At 39.0% G+C, this 17204-nt stretch overlaps 1 protein-coding gene across 1 annotated transcript in view; it reads right to left on the bottom strand.

Annotated features, from left to right (window-relative positions):
* Window positions 1-17204, bottom strand: part of CDC5L (cell division cycle 5 like) — a 50159-nt gene that overhangs the window by 11111 nt on the left and 21844 nt on the right. The window contains 6 exon segments of the mRNA NM_001301220.1: window positions 4007-4204; window positions 6959-7201; window positions 7499-7579; window positions 9107-9271; window positions 10904-11066; window positions 12708-12856. Coding sequence (NP_001288149.1) covers window positions 4007-4204; window positions 6959-7201; window positions 7499-7579; window positions 9107-9271; window positions 10904-11066; window positions 12708-12856 — 999 coding nt within the window.

Raw genomic sequence — 17204 nt, 5'->3', positions numbered from 1 at the left:
CAACAGTATGCTGAGGCATGACAGAAGCACAACGGTGGTACCGAGGAGATCTCTGGTCCAGCTCTAGAGTTCTTGCTAGAAAGAACCAAGAAACCTGTCAGTGCCGTTAAGGGCCATGGCAGAGAGCAGGATGTGAGAAAGACGGCATTCCAAAGTACTGGGAGCAACTTCCCTCCTGCACCCCGTGCCACCCTCTCTCCGTACACACGCCCACAAGGGAACATAAGCGTGAACTTGCTGAGACACTACCACATACAGTCCTCCACCCAGAACTGCCCACCAATCTAATCCTTACCCTAAGTTTTCACTCTTTAAAGCATTAAGGGAATGTTTTCCTGTGTGAAAATATATGACTTTGTAATGAAAATCACTGAGAAAATGGGATCCATTGTGCAGCCAATTTTGCTGAAATATAACCATTCAGTAAAGGCAGGGGTCCTCATAAGAGTTCTACAAATACACTGAGAAGGATTTTAAATGTGTTATCTGTGTTCTTTAAGTTACTTTATTTCCAAGAAGTCAATGTTACATAATATTTCTTGAGTAAGTTGACTGTGCCAGTAAAATACAGGGAGAAGTATTACTTCTGGACCTAGTTTCCACCTCTAAGGAAAGCCTTTCCATTTTTATAGCTAACATGACAAAATCTACTTTTCAGCCAAACTTCCTCAACACAGCAGTTTAGATACTATTTCAAATACTATTAAATTTAATAGCAGGCCTAAATTCAGACTTCTCATTTCACTTTTGCACCTACTGGAAATTATTTCACTCAAAATAATTATGTCTTCAGACGATTTCCTATTTCCACTTAAAGTGGAAACAAATTAGAACACTTCAAATTCTATTTGCACTTCCCAAATACAGTAATGACTCATTTATCTGGCATCGTCAGAAAATGAGGTTCTCCACACTGAGCATTCTCCAGATAAGTGAAGTCCACAGGAGCAGAGCTGGTCTGCCCCGTTCCCGCTGCATCCCCCGGGCCTAGAGCAGAGCTGGCCTGCCCCGTTCCTGCTGCATCCCCCGGGCACAGGAGCAGAGCTGGCCTGCCCCGTCCCCGCTGCATCCCCCGGGCCTAGAGCAGGGGCTGGCACGCAGCAGATGCTCAGCAACACTCACTGAACATGGGATTAAATAAGTACTAAAGCTCTTTTACTTTTAACCATTTGATGAAAATTTTTCTACAATTATAGCCATCTCTCTTTAAAAAAAAAACCACACATGACACTAAGAAATTAAGCTTTTCTTATTAATTTGGGGATCACTATAAACAGCGATCACTCTAGCTCCTACTACACACCCATAATGCCCTCAGAAGCTCTTAAAACGCACAAGGCTTTCTGCCACCGTATTTAAATGGACTCAACATGTTACGCTTTCTAACTTTTCCTTTTCTGATATTAGCTGTCATTTCTGATTGCTGCTGCCGCCTTATTTTACACACAAATGTCTGGCAAGGTTCTAAAATTAATTCTGCCTCCAAAGCAGAATAAAATACATGGACTTGGTTATAATTCACAAGTCTTTCCCGCTTACTTTCGACCTGCGACTACGTTCTGATTCTATTTATTTAACAGACTGCTTGTACCACCTACCACATTCCACATAAAATCTGAGATGGTTCTATTAGTTTTAAATGAGTATCTTAAGGATTTTCATTTAAGTTCTAAGTTTCAAATATTAATCATGAGTACCGGCTCAAAGACTAGCTCCAATATAAACCTCAGGGCACATTTTTTTAATCCATTTAGGAGACACCAACCACGACAAAGCTGGATTTCATCTTGCTTGATACACTGTGATAGGGCCATAACTTAGATTCACTGTTCCCAAGTTCACGGCAGCAAAAATCAAACACACTGGCAGCCGTGGTGTACTGTGCTTGCACAGAAAGGCCTATCTCCCTGAAACTAAGAGTGGAAAGGATAATTCAAGTACAGCATTTAGTTTATATAATTCAACTGGAGTTCCTTCCCCACAACAAACTTTGAATAATGTTTATAATTTAGCAATCAACTGAAATGATGAAAGAATTACCACAATTGAAATAAAATATTTATGTATTTCAAACCAGTAGAATTGTATCTTCAAAAACTAAAATAAGCTAAGACAAACCTAGTTCTGAATTAGGGATGAATACAAATAAAATGAGGGATTTGTTTATTTGGTTTTTTGAGTCTCTTTTCTTCTTTTTAAAGATTTAATGAACTTTCATTTGAAATAAGCATAGTTTACTAAATTAAAGGATTTGATTACGTATTCTTTAAAAGTAACTAGTTGGGTAAACAAAAAAGTAAGTTATCCAGGAGTCAAGAAAAGAAAAATTACTTCAGACTGTTTTATGAATATTCTTCCAAAATCACCAATCCTTCAACAAAAATAGTTCAACGGAAGATTTCAGTTCCTGGTACTGAACTGAACAAAGAGAACCACATGTTTTTAATGGTTGCTCATAAACGACCCAAATAAATCTCCAAAAGAACAGCAGTGGTTCTTTCTGTATTTTTCCCTTCAAAACTCACAAGACCAATTCAACGTAGAAATAAAAATTACTGTACTTTACGGCACCACTCACTTTGTGACACATTTATTTGCTGTCATGAAAGTTAGTGCCTCGACAAAGTAAATGAGATTTAGGGAAAAACTTTTTTTTATATTTCAAACAGCACAAAATGTCCTTCCCATTTGAGGCAGAAAGAGTTTACTCACCTCAAATGAGAAGATTTTCAAACTAAGTGAGAGACCTAAGTATTTCTATATAAATGTTACAAGGAAACTTTCCAAATGGCTTTCCAATCAATTACAGCGCTGACCTTAGATCAGAACCACACTGCTAACTACAGTTATAAGAAAGGAAGCCTACACGACAGAAAATGTAACTTAAAATTTAACCACTGATGTCCTACCTTCTCTAACTGTGATTTAAAACACAGAGCAACAGCACACCCTGCTGGAGATGAGTCATACAACTGGAGTGACCAGCAGCACGGGACTGCTGAGATTTCACCCAAGATGAGAATTACTTCAGAAAGAAACGCTCATTTCCCCCTAAATGACAAAAGATTAACCACTAGGTGCCTATATATGTAATCTTAAAGGTAAAATTAAGACTTACAATAATTTTAAATTAAAAGATACTGCTTTTTCCTGCTCATTTCCCTAGCTCCACACAGCCCCAATCATCCCAAGTTATTTTACTATTTTTTTTCCCCTAAATAGAAATATTTTCAAATCTGCTTTTTGTAAAGAGAAACCGGTAATCACAGAAGAGGAAACTAAGGCCACTTTCTGCATGTGATTGCCTGAAGCACCCCTTCCTCCTTCCCATCCCATCTTGGCCTCAGAAACAGCCCTGAAGACCACCATTAAGAATCCACAAGGCAGCCTAGTGGCCCATGAACCACAATTTACATGCCACTGGCAAAATGCCTACACAGATTCTGGAATTCAAAAAATGCAGACTCTATTAAGAAACCACATGCCATGAAACTCACATTTAGTACATTTCAACATTTTCATAAACGTGAAAAATCTTGGAAGCCATTGTCTAGATAATCCAGCTTGGCACTCTCTCTGTAACTTGAACTCACAGGAATCACAGGATGAATAAGACGGTACCAAAGTTCTGTAAATGTGCTCTCTTAGCTACAGAAAGAAAGCTCCTTGGTACTACTGAGATCCCTCCCTAGAGAAAAGAGGCTATTCTCGCACTGATCTACACTGTTCTGAGTGACCAGTGTTAACTTCTTGGCTCCCGCTCCCACATTCTGACTGACCCGGCGTCAACCTGGAGGGCACTCTTTATCAGGAAGGCAAGCAATTCTGAAAAACCAATGAAGAGGCCAAGGAAGATCAAACACTTCAGTGTAGTTTTCCCTCAAGAACTGCAAAGGCAATAATCACCTCAGGTCTGTTTTTCTGAAGTTGTCTTCAATGGTATTATACTCTAGTTCATTATTTCAATCAAAGTATATTTCAATTAGAATTTTAAAAGAATACCAACCTCAAGCCTCTTTTCAAGTGACTCAATTCTGTCCTTTTTGCTAGCGAGGTTGGCCCGTGTGTAGCGGCTCTGCCCAGGGAGATACAAAACTTGACTGTAGCATTCTTCCCACACCTGGTTATAGGCTTCACTTGAGAGTTCTCCGTGGCTCATTCCTTGTTTTACCACTTCCATCTCCTGCACCAGAATGTCCTGGGCCTGTTTACAATAATAATTTCAGGAAGTTTGAGTACTACAAATACTTGCCATCGACAGAGAGCTTTAAAAGACTAGTTTTTCCTCCTCCTTTTGGCAAAAGCAAGTTTTGGTTCACTGGTTGTTTTCTGGAAGGGGGGAAGAATACCTAAGCAAATGTAGGCAATGCAGACTGATCTGAAAAGCCAAGCATCCACATATCCCCCCAGTAATATAAAAGTCTTTTTTGCCTTCACTCATTATAATAGCAGCCACCATTTCTCAGGTATCTACTATGTGCCAGGAACTGGATTTATAAGTTTTACCTAAATTATCTCCAAACATCATAACCATCTTAGAAAGGAGCTAATGTTAACCTCATTTTAAAGGCGATGGAACTAAGGCTCAGAGAAATTAAACTGGTTCCAGACCACATCACTAGTAAGCAGACAAGACAGGATCACGCCCAGGCCAGACGGTACCAATGCTTGTGTGTGCTCCTTCCACTCCACCCTCCCTTCCTACACTTCAGACTTCACAGGATCATGAAGGGGAACAAGGCATTTTTTTTGATTCATGCCTTTTTTCCTCATCTGAAGGAATGCCCCTGACACTGCCAGAGAATGAGACTTGGGGCACGAAGCAAATAATGATGGATCATAGACCAAGTCTCATTCACTACTAAAGAAACAGTCTAAGATGACAGAATGAGGGGAATGGAGTGGGACGAGCCTGGGTTCAAATCACAGCTTTACCACTTATGTGGCTGTCTGAACTTGCTTAACTTCTCTGAGCCCGTTTCTCATTCGTAAAATGGGGATAATACCTACCTGACACATTTGTTACTAGGATTAAGTGATACAATATACATAAACAGCCTAACCCAACATCAGACCACACAGACTCTGTTAGCATACCACATGAACTTTTTCCAGAACTTTGCTTCACAGATCATGAAAAAGTGACAACCACTTTTTGTGCTTTATAAAAAGCTTTCAATTGTTCTAGTAATATCAGAAAATAAACAGACCCAAATATATAATATCAAGACAAATGACCAGCATACAAAAACTCTAAACAAAAAAACAGAAAATCTTGTCTATAGAAGACAAAAATTGAATACTTTTTTTTTTGCTGAGATAGATTAGCCCTGAGCTAACATCTGTGCCAATCTCCCTCTACTTTATATGTGGGTCACCACCACAGCACGGCTGACAAGTGGTGTAGGTCCATGCTCAGGATCTGCAGCCGCAAACCCAGGCTGCTGAAGCGGAGCATGCCAAACTTAACCACTACGCCACGGGGCCAGCCCCCAAAAATTGGATACTTTTAAACAATACCTCTTAGAGGAAGTAATGGAACCAAACGAATTTAACATAGTTAATGAAAATCTGATACTTTATTGTAAGAGAAATAGCTTCAAAATTTCATTCTGAAACTGTACATAGCAAAAATTTACAAATTCAGCTCGTGTAATTATTAGGAGAGAGTACAGCTAAGTTACCTTTAAACTGTCCATAAAGAATCTGCTAAGTAAACAGCTGCTTCAAAATCTTTTTGGAACAAAGAAGAGTATAAACAGATAAAATACAGTAGAATATTTAAACTACTTTCTAACAGTTTCAAATAATTCCAAAGTAATACTTACAATTATTATTTTCAAAGTTTTATTAGACTCTATCCCCTACAGAACATCTATAAGCAACAATGTGATCTCTATTTCAGGTTTCCATAATACAATAAATTTAGGAAAATGTTTCCTGAATTCCATCTTCCCCTCATATTTTCACTCTAAAAAGAGGAAACTGTTCAAGTATTGAGTTCGTAGCCTTAATTCTCAACCCCAGATCAATGATTAAATGTGCCTGCCACAGCACAGGCACTTGACAGACGTCAGTTTCCCACAGCACTTACTGAAAAAGAGTAACTCAAGCCACTCAGAAATCAGAGGCAAATTATTGAAATATAAATCTAAATCTTCCTTCCTTTCTCTATTTTCTAAAAATATATTAAACGTGCATTACTTATGCAATAAGGAAAACAGAAAGTAAGAAAGAGAGGGAGAGAGGGAAAGAGCAGAAGAGAAAAGAGAAAAAAGAATTTTATTTGCTTTCTCCCAAGTGTGCATTAACCCATTCCAATCAATGGATCCATCATTGCCCTTCAGGACTAAAGACTAAAGAAAAAAGACTTTTAAGCTAATAACACTCTGTTTCCAACCACAAAACCAACTGTATTTTCTCACACCAACGTGCAGATTTCTATTCACAATCACAGCTGTTTGTTCCGTCAAAGCAGAAAGAACAAACTGCATATGAAGGAAAAGGTAGAACAGACTTTACATAAGAAACAGTTTCTTTATTTCCTTATCCAAAAGGATAGAGGGAAATCATATGAGGAAAATAAATTCAGTAAAACTATTTCCTTTCTTTAAACAGGTGAAAAGTTTAATCTATAAACATTTTTAATACACTTGTTTTTTCATATTAGTCTAAATACAAAAGTTAAACACAGAAAATGACAAGTGTAGCAACTGTCCATCAGGCACACATCTATGAAACAAAAATATCTTGCCACCCACATTAGTGTTTACCTGATAAAGCTCTATCACTGAACGTGGGCACGGAGGTGGAGTCCTAACACTTCATATGAACATTTATCTCCTAACTGTGTATTTCACTTGCCTATGAATATCAATATGGGAAAGTAAGCTAACACTTGCCTATGACACACGGAAATATTAAATCTCAAGACAGAAACATTCCCGCTCAATCATACCTTTTTCAGTTCTTCTTTGGAGAACTTTTCATAAGGGTTATGTTCCAGATAAGCAATGTGCTCCGAATTATTTGTACCAAATCCTACAGTTTTTCCTTTTTTATTTCCAGATGGTTCATAAGGGTGATGCAGAAGGTCATAATGAAGCATTGTAATCATTTCTTTTTTGATTAGTTCTTCACTTTTCTGTAAATCTGTTAGAGGTGGTTCTACATTTAAGGGTCTTAGAATAGTTTCATTTACCTAAAAGTTTAAAACAAAAACAATTACCAAACATATCACTGCAACATACTCATGTGATTACTTGTGCTAGGCATGAATTAAATAGCAGTTTTACACTTTCAAAATGAATTCTTTTTTTTCCTTCTAAATTCTCATTTGTACCAGTGAAATATTTAAAAGATTAGATCTGGGAATTGCTTTACTATATTCTAGAAAGTAGATGAAATTTTGTTTTACAGACAGTACGAATATTATAAAAAGTATCAATCGCAGAAAAAGAAACTTAAAACATCCTAAACCAGAAATTCTAACACTTACTTCTGATGGTCTTGGCAGATCTTTCTGGACAGCTTTGTGCATTCGTTTCATTTCCTTTACACGTTCTGCTTCTCGTATGGCCTAAAAAATTATTTTTATATCCATTACTGCAGCTATACAGTATTTGACACATTTCAATAAAGCTGAAAACACTTTAGTCTACAAGAACATCTATGTTCAGGAGCTAAAGCTGTAGAACTCTGTGTAAGGTTGCAGTAAGGCAATAGAAGGCAACAGAAACTCATCAGTGTATATTCATTCTCTCATTACAATACAAACTAAGAACTTTCAATGTCGACTAGCGCGTTCTCCAAATTTACATGGCTCCACCCATCAGATCATCATTCTCTTCCTGTCTCAATCAGAATCCTAAACCTAGAGGGAACGCTTAATTATTCCTCCTGCAATACCAACCTTACCACCCCAAAAGCTACTGATTTTTAATTTAAAAAGCCAGCCAATGAATGTGTTTCTTGATTCTTAAATTATGAATAATGTGGGGTAACAGATTAGAATTTCACACCACTGCTGAGAGTAAGTGTAACTCAAAGTAGCTAAGAGAACACAAAAAGTATTATCCTATATTCCCCACCAAAAAGCACATTCACATGATTTCCCTCTAAAATATGATGGCCGTTGATGCCATTCTCACTCCAATCCCATGAAATTATTCCATTTCTAAAATGATCCTGAAACAGACTGCAGCAAGAATTACTGAAAGGGGTCATACTATCTCAGTTCTAGTTCAAGATTCACCACCTTCCAGCCATGAGACCTGGGAAAATTAACTTAATTCACCTAAGCCTGTTTCCTCATTTCTAAAATGAAGCTAATACCTATACTGTTTACATCACCCATTTGTTATGTGCAAATGAGAAAGTAATTAACTATAAGATATATTAGTACAAGGTGTTACTGATACTATGACGAACTCTCTCTAAATCTACAAATATACATTTTTTATTACTTTACACTAAGCCAAAACCATTTACTCAACCAATCCAAGATGTATGTGTTTTCAAGACTCATCAATAACATCTTTTCCTGGCTAGGGTGAAACACAATGTCTAAAAGACTACTTATGTATACTTCAAAGAAGCTTAATAAATTTGACAGAGGGTATTTAAATTGCTTTATACATATAGATTTTAAGAATGCCTATCAAGGGCCGGCCCCATGGCATAGTGGTTAAGTCCGGCACACTCTGCTTCAGTGGCCCAGGTTCAAGGGTTTGGATCTCAGGCATGGACCTATACCACTCATCAAGCCATGTCGTGGCAGCGACCCACATACCAAATAGAGGAAGACTGGCATGGATGTTAGCTCAGGGTTAATCTTCCTCAAGCAAAAAAAGGACGATTGGCAATAAATGTTAGCTTGGAGTAAATCTTCCTCACCAAAAAAAAAAACAGCTTATCAAGATATCCCGAATATATTTTTAAATACATGAGTATTTATTACAGCATAAGTAGTTTATTTTAGGGTAATTTTTTTAAATATCAAAAACTTCTAAGTAGTGATCTTGAGATATTTAACAGCCATTCTTCATTCTTTCAGCTGACTGACACATTTGGCAAACCCGCACTCCCTTTCTAGCACAATACCCACCTGCTTTCGTGCATCTACATCAGCAGCATCTTCAATGTAAGTATCATCTATTTCACGATCTTCCAGCTCCTTCTCAGCATTTTCTGGTAGAACAATTTCAAAGTCATTCTTAGGAGCAGGAAGGCCCAACAACCCTAAACGGAGGTGTTCACGAGACTCTCTTTCCTGTGGAAAAGAATTGGTCCTTCTCAATTCACACACACTAAGTTCAACCAATATTCTACAGGAGTTTCCAAAAAACACTTAGCCTAATTTTAATTCTAGAAAAATGATCTCTAACTTCAGAGCTGAGACAAGTTTTTTGTTTAATTTCTATCTCTATTTCTTCCCTACATTAAGACCAAACAAAAACTCTGTTTTGTGATCAATGAAGTTACTCTGGATATTCTAATAAACAGCTTTGGCATTACCTCTGAGGGGCAGAAAAAAGTTCTTCAGGATCCCCATTTAAGGAAAACATTTTTGACACTGACATTTAACAGCAAATGAAAAAAACAAGTTCAAAAGTCAATTTGTCCTTGGACTAACAAAACCTAAACTGTAAAGATGCCTGAATGTGTGTGTGTGTTTATTTTTAATGGAAATACTAGATGATAGGCAAGACAAAGAAAACAGTCCATAGTTCCCAAAGGAAACTGCCCAGTACCCGAAGTTTTCCCCAATACATCCTCAGCTCACCTTTCTAGTCTTATTCCCCATTGCTCCATTACATGTATGCCAGGGGTGAGGAGTTGCTACCTCCAAAACATGCCTCACACTCATTCACATTATGGCCTCCACCTGGGATAGCCTGACCCTCTTCTGAGCATATCTCCTCAATGAAGGCTTTCCCAGTATCCACCCAACAAATGGGATTTTCTTTCTTTGGCCACCCTAAGCATGTTGATTTTACTCACATGACTTATTTTGATCTTATCTTACAATTATTTTTGGACTTGGTCTAGTACTGCCAATTTCTCTAGAACATAAACTTCTTCAAGACAAAAGACATCTTTACTCAACTTTAGATCCCCTAAAGTGTCCAGATTCATGCTTTGCACACATTTGATCTTTTGTTTAATTCTTATGTAGCCATGCAGAGCTGGCATTAGTTGGTAGCAATTTGGGCATTAAAAAAACATTCTAAACTAATCAAATCTATATGTGAAGTTAGAATTAATTTGTAAACTGAAAACAGGCCAACATCATTGGAACTCATTAAAAAGAAACAAATCCCACAATGATTTCCTGTGGCATCAGATAATAAAGCCCAATAGTAACATAATAAAAGCAATAACATGGGCAGAAGCAAAACTCAACTTTTATAATTAGCTTTCTGCATCACCTTGCAAAACATACAAAAGAAAATTTTGTTAAGGTCAGCAATAAACATCAAATTAACTTGGCTTTGAGATCTAGACTGTCCTGAAAGTACAGAGCAAAGAGGAATCAAGGCTCAAAATCTAATTTACGAGGCATTCGAAACCCAAAATTTATTTCACAGAAATAGAAAAAAAAAATTCAAGAAAGTATTAATTAGTAAACGATAAAATTAAAATCCCAAGAGATACAAGGTGCATTACCATCAGCATAATCAATATTCACAAAAATATTAAAAATCAGAAAAAAGTAGGCTTATGAGACCAAAAGGTTCCCCTTCTCAAGTCCTGCAAATCATTTTCCTTTTCTGGTGTCCACAGGTATACAGATTCCCAAGGTATATATAATATGCACTGACAAGATGGAAGATCTTAATTCAGCACCCGTGAGGTACAAAACTTTTTTTTTTTTAAGTTTTAGAAGAGAAGTGACGTGTACCATCTGCTTCACATAAGAGGGATCACTGTAGTCTGCCATTCCATCCTCAGGATTAATGTTCAACTTGTCTCGAAGAGGAGTTCTACCCGGGGTGGAGTTAATAACTGGTTTGGGAGTCGTTCCACTCCGAGGAGTCAGCCCTTCGGATCCATGAGAAGGAGTCCTGGAAGACAGAAACTCCAACTAATAAAAGTGCCATTTTTATCTAGATTGTGCTTTCAAATGTTTTTCCCATAAATTATTTAACAAGGAATGCAGAAAATAAAGAAATAAAGACTCCAGAAATTCTGTTTCCCTACCTGGTTTTAATAAGGTTAAAATAAAGGTTTACCAGCTAGCTTAGTATTTACACACAGTATTTTCACTTTAATGACTTCAAATAAAGTCACTACATTTGACATTTTCTTGCCTTTCTAAATTAAGTCCACCAAACATCATTTCAACCTTTTTGTGACACACTAAGGAGGAAAAGAACACAGAGTGGGCAGAGAGGTGAGCCACCAAGCTCAAAGACCCAAAATAACTCTGAGTTCAGCATCTTCATCTTATCATTTGTTTCCTCCCTGCCTCTAGCTGTTGGCTATCATGTCATTATCACGTTATCATCAGTGTGCATATTCTAAGTAGTTTCTCTCTTTACATTCTGTTTGGAAACTAAACACTAGGCTTTTAGAATCACATCTAAATATGAATAGTTAGGAGTGAGGACTAAGAGACTCTCCCAGGAATAAAGTCCATAGACTTTGCAACTTACATTTTAATTGTTCAAAGCCTTTGTTTGCTTACTTCCTGTATCTTGGCTGTGTTCAGACAGATGGTGCTGCCAGAGAGCTGTTCCAAAGAGGTGAGGTTTTGTCCTACAAGACACGGTCCCTGCCCACAAGGAGCTTACAGTCTAGTTGAGAGATAAGACACACACAGGAAAAAAGGGACTAGGCTTTCTTACAAGCCTTGCAAGAAGTGTGAAATGTAAGGATTTGGCTGCCAAGGCTTCTTGATCCTGCTGTCATGTACAGCTGTAACAGTCTGAGATGCTTCCTATACTACACAACCAGCAGGAGGACATATCCTAACGTTTAAAATTAAAAGTAAAGCCCAAATATTTCCAACCCTTAAAAACTCAAATTCAATTTTAATACAACTTGCCACTATAATGTTTGTATCTTAAAAATTCTTCTTCAAAAAGCAATAGCTTAAAACAAAAGAATTGTAAACAAATAATGAACTCTGAACTCTAGGTAACGATATGCAGAAGGAAGTGTTTACTGATGAAATGGACTGATACCTGCAACTTACTTTGAAACGCATTAAAAAATAAGATGGATTGACAGATAGATACACGATAAAGCAAACACAGTAATATGTTAACAACTGTAGAATTTAGGTGGTGGCTATACGGATGTTTGCTTTACCATTCTTTCAAACTCTCTGAATGTTAGAAATTTCCATAATAAAATGTTGGGGGAAAAGCAACAGTCACACATGCATAAAAAGGATTACAATTTTTATAAAATTCACCAAAGGATCAATAACAATGGATTGACCTGCTCTTTTAAATCAGATAAAAAGTATCCAGAAACAAGGTGATAAGCATCAGAAACTGAAAAAGGAAGAAAGCTCCATAGAGTATTTAACCATTTCCTGGACACTATTATGTTATTTACTACTACGAGTGAGGAGAAATCAAAAACGCAAGTTGATCACTTATTTCCATTCTCTGTCAACATTACTAAAGCAAGGATGTTGTCCAAATCCTCGGATTCAAGTTTTTCTAAAACAGAAAACATTTGTTTATTAATAATACCTGAATGGGGTAGAAAGAACTGTATTTGGAGTCTGTACAACCTGCCGCTGTGGAGTCACACCTGAGAAGTCACTCTCGTGCAGAGGGGTATTCAGTCCACCTTTTAATGGGGTGTCCACATTGGTCAGAGCCATGAGGTTCTGCGCTTCCTGATTAACAAGAAGGGAAAGAGGCGTGTTTTAATGGTTCAGACAGTACAGCAGAATCCTCTCTTCTGGTACTGCTGTACAAACCTTGAAGCAGGCAGAATTCTTAGACATTTTAACAATGAAAATCAAGAAAGAAAATGACTAGGCCATGGCCAAATTCAATATTTCCATTCCTTCTGTCAACCTAACAGCACGTCAGGAGTTTTAGAATACAGTTTTATATATCAGGAAATGCTTTTGTGCCCTCACATATGAAATTACCATTACCCAAAGGAAAGCTTCTCCCATAATAACTAAGAATTAACTAAGAATATATATATATAACTCAAAATGGATCAAAGACTTGAAGATAAGTCCTGAAACCATAAAACTCCCAGAAGATAATACAGGTAATACACTCTTTGACTTCGAACTTAAAAGGATCTTTTCGAATATCATGTCTTCTCAGACAAGGGAAACAAAAGAAAAAATAAACAGGTGGGACTTCATCTGACTAAAGAGCTTCTGCAAGGCACAAGAAACTGGGATCAAAACAAAGAGACAGGGGCCGGCCCTGTGGCCAAGTGGTTAAGTTTGCATGCCCTGCTTCGGCAGCCCAGGGTTTTGCCGGTTCGGATCCTGGGTGCAGACATGGCACTGCTCATCAAGCCACACTGAGGCGGCGTCCAACATAGTACAACCAGAAGGACCAACCACTAGAATATACAACTATGTACTGGGGGGCTTTGGGGAGAAGAAGAAAAAAAACAAAGAGACAACCCACTAATTGGGAGAAAATATTTGCACATTACATATATCTGACAAGGGGTTAATCTTCATAATGTATAAGGAACTCACACAACTGAACAATAAAGAAACAAACAGCCCGATCAAAAAACGGGCAGAGGATATGAGCAGACATTTTTCCAAAGAAGATATACAGATGGCCAATAAACACATGAAAAGATGTTCAACATCACTAATCATCAGGGAAATGCAATCAAAACTACACTAGGATACCACCTTACACCCGTTTATAATGGCTGTAATCACTAAGACTAAAAATAACAAATGCTGGAGAGGGTGTGGAAAAAAGGGAACCCTCATACACTGCTGGTGGGAGTGCAAACTGGTTCAGCCACTATGAAAAACAGTAGGGAGATTCCTCAAAAAGCTAAAAATAGAAGTATCATATGACCCAGCTATCCCACTACTGGGTATCTACCCAAACAACTTGAAATCAACAATCCAAAGTAGCATATGCACCCCTATGTTCATTGCAGCACTATTCACAATAGCCAAGACATGGAAACAACCCAAGTGCCCATCGACTGATGATGGGATAAAGAAGACACACACACAATGGAATACTACTCAGCCATAAGAAAAGACAAAATCATCCCATTTGCAACAACATGGAAGGACCTAGAGGGAACTGTGCTAAGCAAAGTGAGCCAGACTGAGAAAGACAAACACCAGATGATTTCACTCATATGTGGAATACAAACAAGCACATGGACAAGGAGAACAGTTCAGTGGTTAGCAGGGGAAGGGGGATGTGAGGTGGGCACACGAGGTGAAGGGGAGCACTTATGTGGTGACAGTCAAGAAGTAACATACAACTGAAATCTCACATTGATGTAAACTACTATGAACTCAGTAAAAAAAAAAGAGAATATATATATTATATATATAGTAACTAAAAACTATAAATAACTAAGAACTCAAATTTCTCAATGTGAGCTTAGGCTAAACGTCACAACACCCATGCTTTGGTCTAGCTTTATCACTAATCTTTATCTAATCTTCATTAGCCTCTCGGAGACTCAGTTTCTTCCACTAGGAAGTTAAGACACTACCAACGGGCCTATCCACGTCCAAGAAAACTCATAACAGAAGGTTGCTTTCTGAACACTTGCCTGCCCTCTTCGGGAAGGACGGACTGTGCTCCCTTTAGTCCCTCCACTATAACCCTGCACTCATTACTATCACTGCACCTGCAATCCCTCAATCCCCAACTCACGGCCTTTGAAACACCATTATTTTCCAAAAATAGTCACAAACATATCTCTCATCTCAAATGCTCGTCTTATAATTCAACTGTGACATTCTTCCATCAAGGGATGGGGTATTTGTCCCCTTGTCTTGAATCTACATGGGCTTGTGACTTGCCTGTAACCAGCAGAATGCAGCACTGCTTGACCTTCAGGCAAGGTTAGAAAAAATGTAGCTTCCCACCACACTCAGTACAACACTCATGTTGGAACCCTGAGACATCACAGGAGAAGTTCAACTTCTGAAGCCACCACGCTGTGAGAAAGCCCAAGCCACGTGGAGAAGCCACATACAGATTACCCCACCTTCCCAGGTGGGGACTCAACCCACAGCCAGCATCAAACAGCAAACATGGAAAGATGATGACAGCAGCCTCTATCTGTCAAGTCACCCCCAAGTGCTGAGTGTTCCTAGCTGAGGCCCTAGATATCATGGGGCAGAGATAAGCCATTCCTTCAATGTCCTGTCTGAATTCCTGACCCACAGAAACCATGAGCACAATAATACGTTTGAAGCCACTCAGTTTTGGGACACAAGGAAGTTAACCAGAACAAGGTTTATTCCATTATTCTGTATGTCTTTATTTGTGGACAGAACCCTGAATTTCACATTATCAAAATCCTATGTGTGTTCTTTTTGCTATTCCAAATACAAAACCACTTTTTCCCAGCTAGGTTCCCAAAAGGCTGCCCAGCTTTACACACTCCAGGCAAGAGATGAGAAGCTACTTCTCTGGAGGATCTAACAAACCCAAGAGAAAAGATCTAGAAATACTGACATCAACAATTCCCCAATGAAACAGCCCAGGCAGTTCAGCCTACAGGAAAGTCTGGAGTCGAGGAGACTCACCACACCCAAGGAGCTTCTAGCCAGCTTTAGTTGCCCTACCCCGGCCCTAGATAGCCAAAAGTCAAAAGCCAAAGATCAAAAGATATTTGAGAAAACACCCAATACGAAAGAGAACAAAACAAGAGAAACTTGAAGACTATGCTGAAAGAAAACACATAAAAACAAAACCAAACCATCATAACAGCCTCAGAGAAAAAAGAGAAGATATTAATTAAGAATGAGATGTTAAAAAATTGAACACATTTAACAAAGGGCTCTGAAAAACTAAAAATATGATACTAGAAATTTAAAAACTTAATAAAGATAAAATTCAGAAAATCTCCCAGCAATAAATCAAAAAGTAAATTAAGGCCAAAAAAACCAGAGAGGAATAACTAAGAAAATTCAAAGTTCATAAAGAAAACAGATCAATGAAAAGGAGAAAGTTTTTAAAAATTTCAAAATAACTTAGCAGAACTGAAGTCCATGAGTCTCCAGAATGAAAAGATTCACGAAGCACCTAGCACAGTGGTTGAAAACAGACCAACACCAAGAAACACACATGACAAAAAGAGAAGACTGTACAAGCTTCCAGAGAAAGAAAAAACCAGGTTTCCTATTAACAATATGAAGGGCACAGGTCTCAACAGCAACAGTGGAAGCCAGAAGACACTGGAGTGCTGCCTTCAAAACTGAACAAAGGAGAAGATCCAAGATGATGGCGTGAGTAGTCTTCTTTGTCTCTCCCCCTTTGAATCTACAACTAATTGGACATTCATCGCTTAACAAAGGATATCCATATAGCATCTCAGGATGCCGGAGAGACCCACGCTGCTATACATCGGAAGGCGGATGGACTTCCCTCCAGGAGGAGGTCGAGATAAGTGAAAACTCTCCAACCCCAACCCCCGAACAGCCTAGTACCTGCAAGCAGCTTTCTTCCAGCGGACGCCCCCAGAACATCACCACACACCAAGGGCAGGAGGGAGTGCACACCAGAGGAGCGACAGTGGAAAAAGGTGACCAGAGCCCTACCTAAGCCTCCTGCAATTACACCTAAGCCCAGAGGGAAGCTCCAGAGTTACACACCTGAGGCGGCAGGGAAAACCCCTACCCACCATTAGCGGACAGGCTCCGCCCAGTATCCACAATGCCAGGAGGCTCCCAGAGAGAATCCCAAACGGGGCGGCGGCCCACCAGCTGCTGCCACTGGCCCCACTGACCGGGCTATCGCCCGGGAGGGGCTCAGGACTACCAGAGATCTCCTGGAGAAGACTGGGGCTGGATGGAGCTCCAACGGCCGGATCCGCAGCCCAGTGGGGGAACTCCAGAGTTCCGTCCGGGCAGCAGGCGAAGTCTCTACCTGCCATTAGTGGAGAGGCCCCACCCAGCATCCACAATGCCGGGAGGCTCCCAGAGAGAATCCCAAATGGGGTGGCACCCCGCCAGCTGCCGCCACCAGCCCCACTGACCGGGCTTTCACCTG

The sequence above is a fragment of the Equus caballus genome, chromosome 20, assembly GCF_041296265.1.
Source record: "Equus caballus isolate H_3958 breed thoroughbred chromosome 20, TB-T2T, whole genome shotgun sequence".
Taxonomy (NCBI): Eukaryota; Metazoa; Chordata; class Mammalia; order Perissodactyla; family Equidae; genus Equus; species Equus caballus.
Note: the sequence above shows the minus strand (reverse complement) of the source record. Positions and strands in the feature narration are given on the sequence as shown.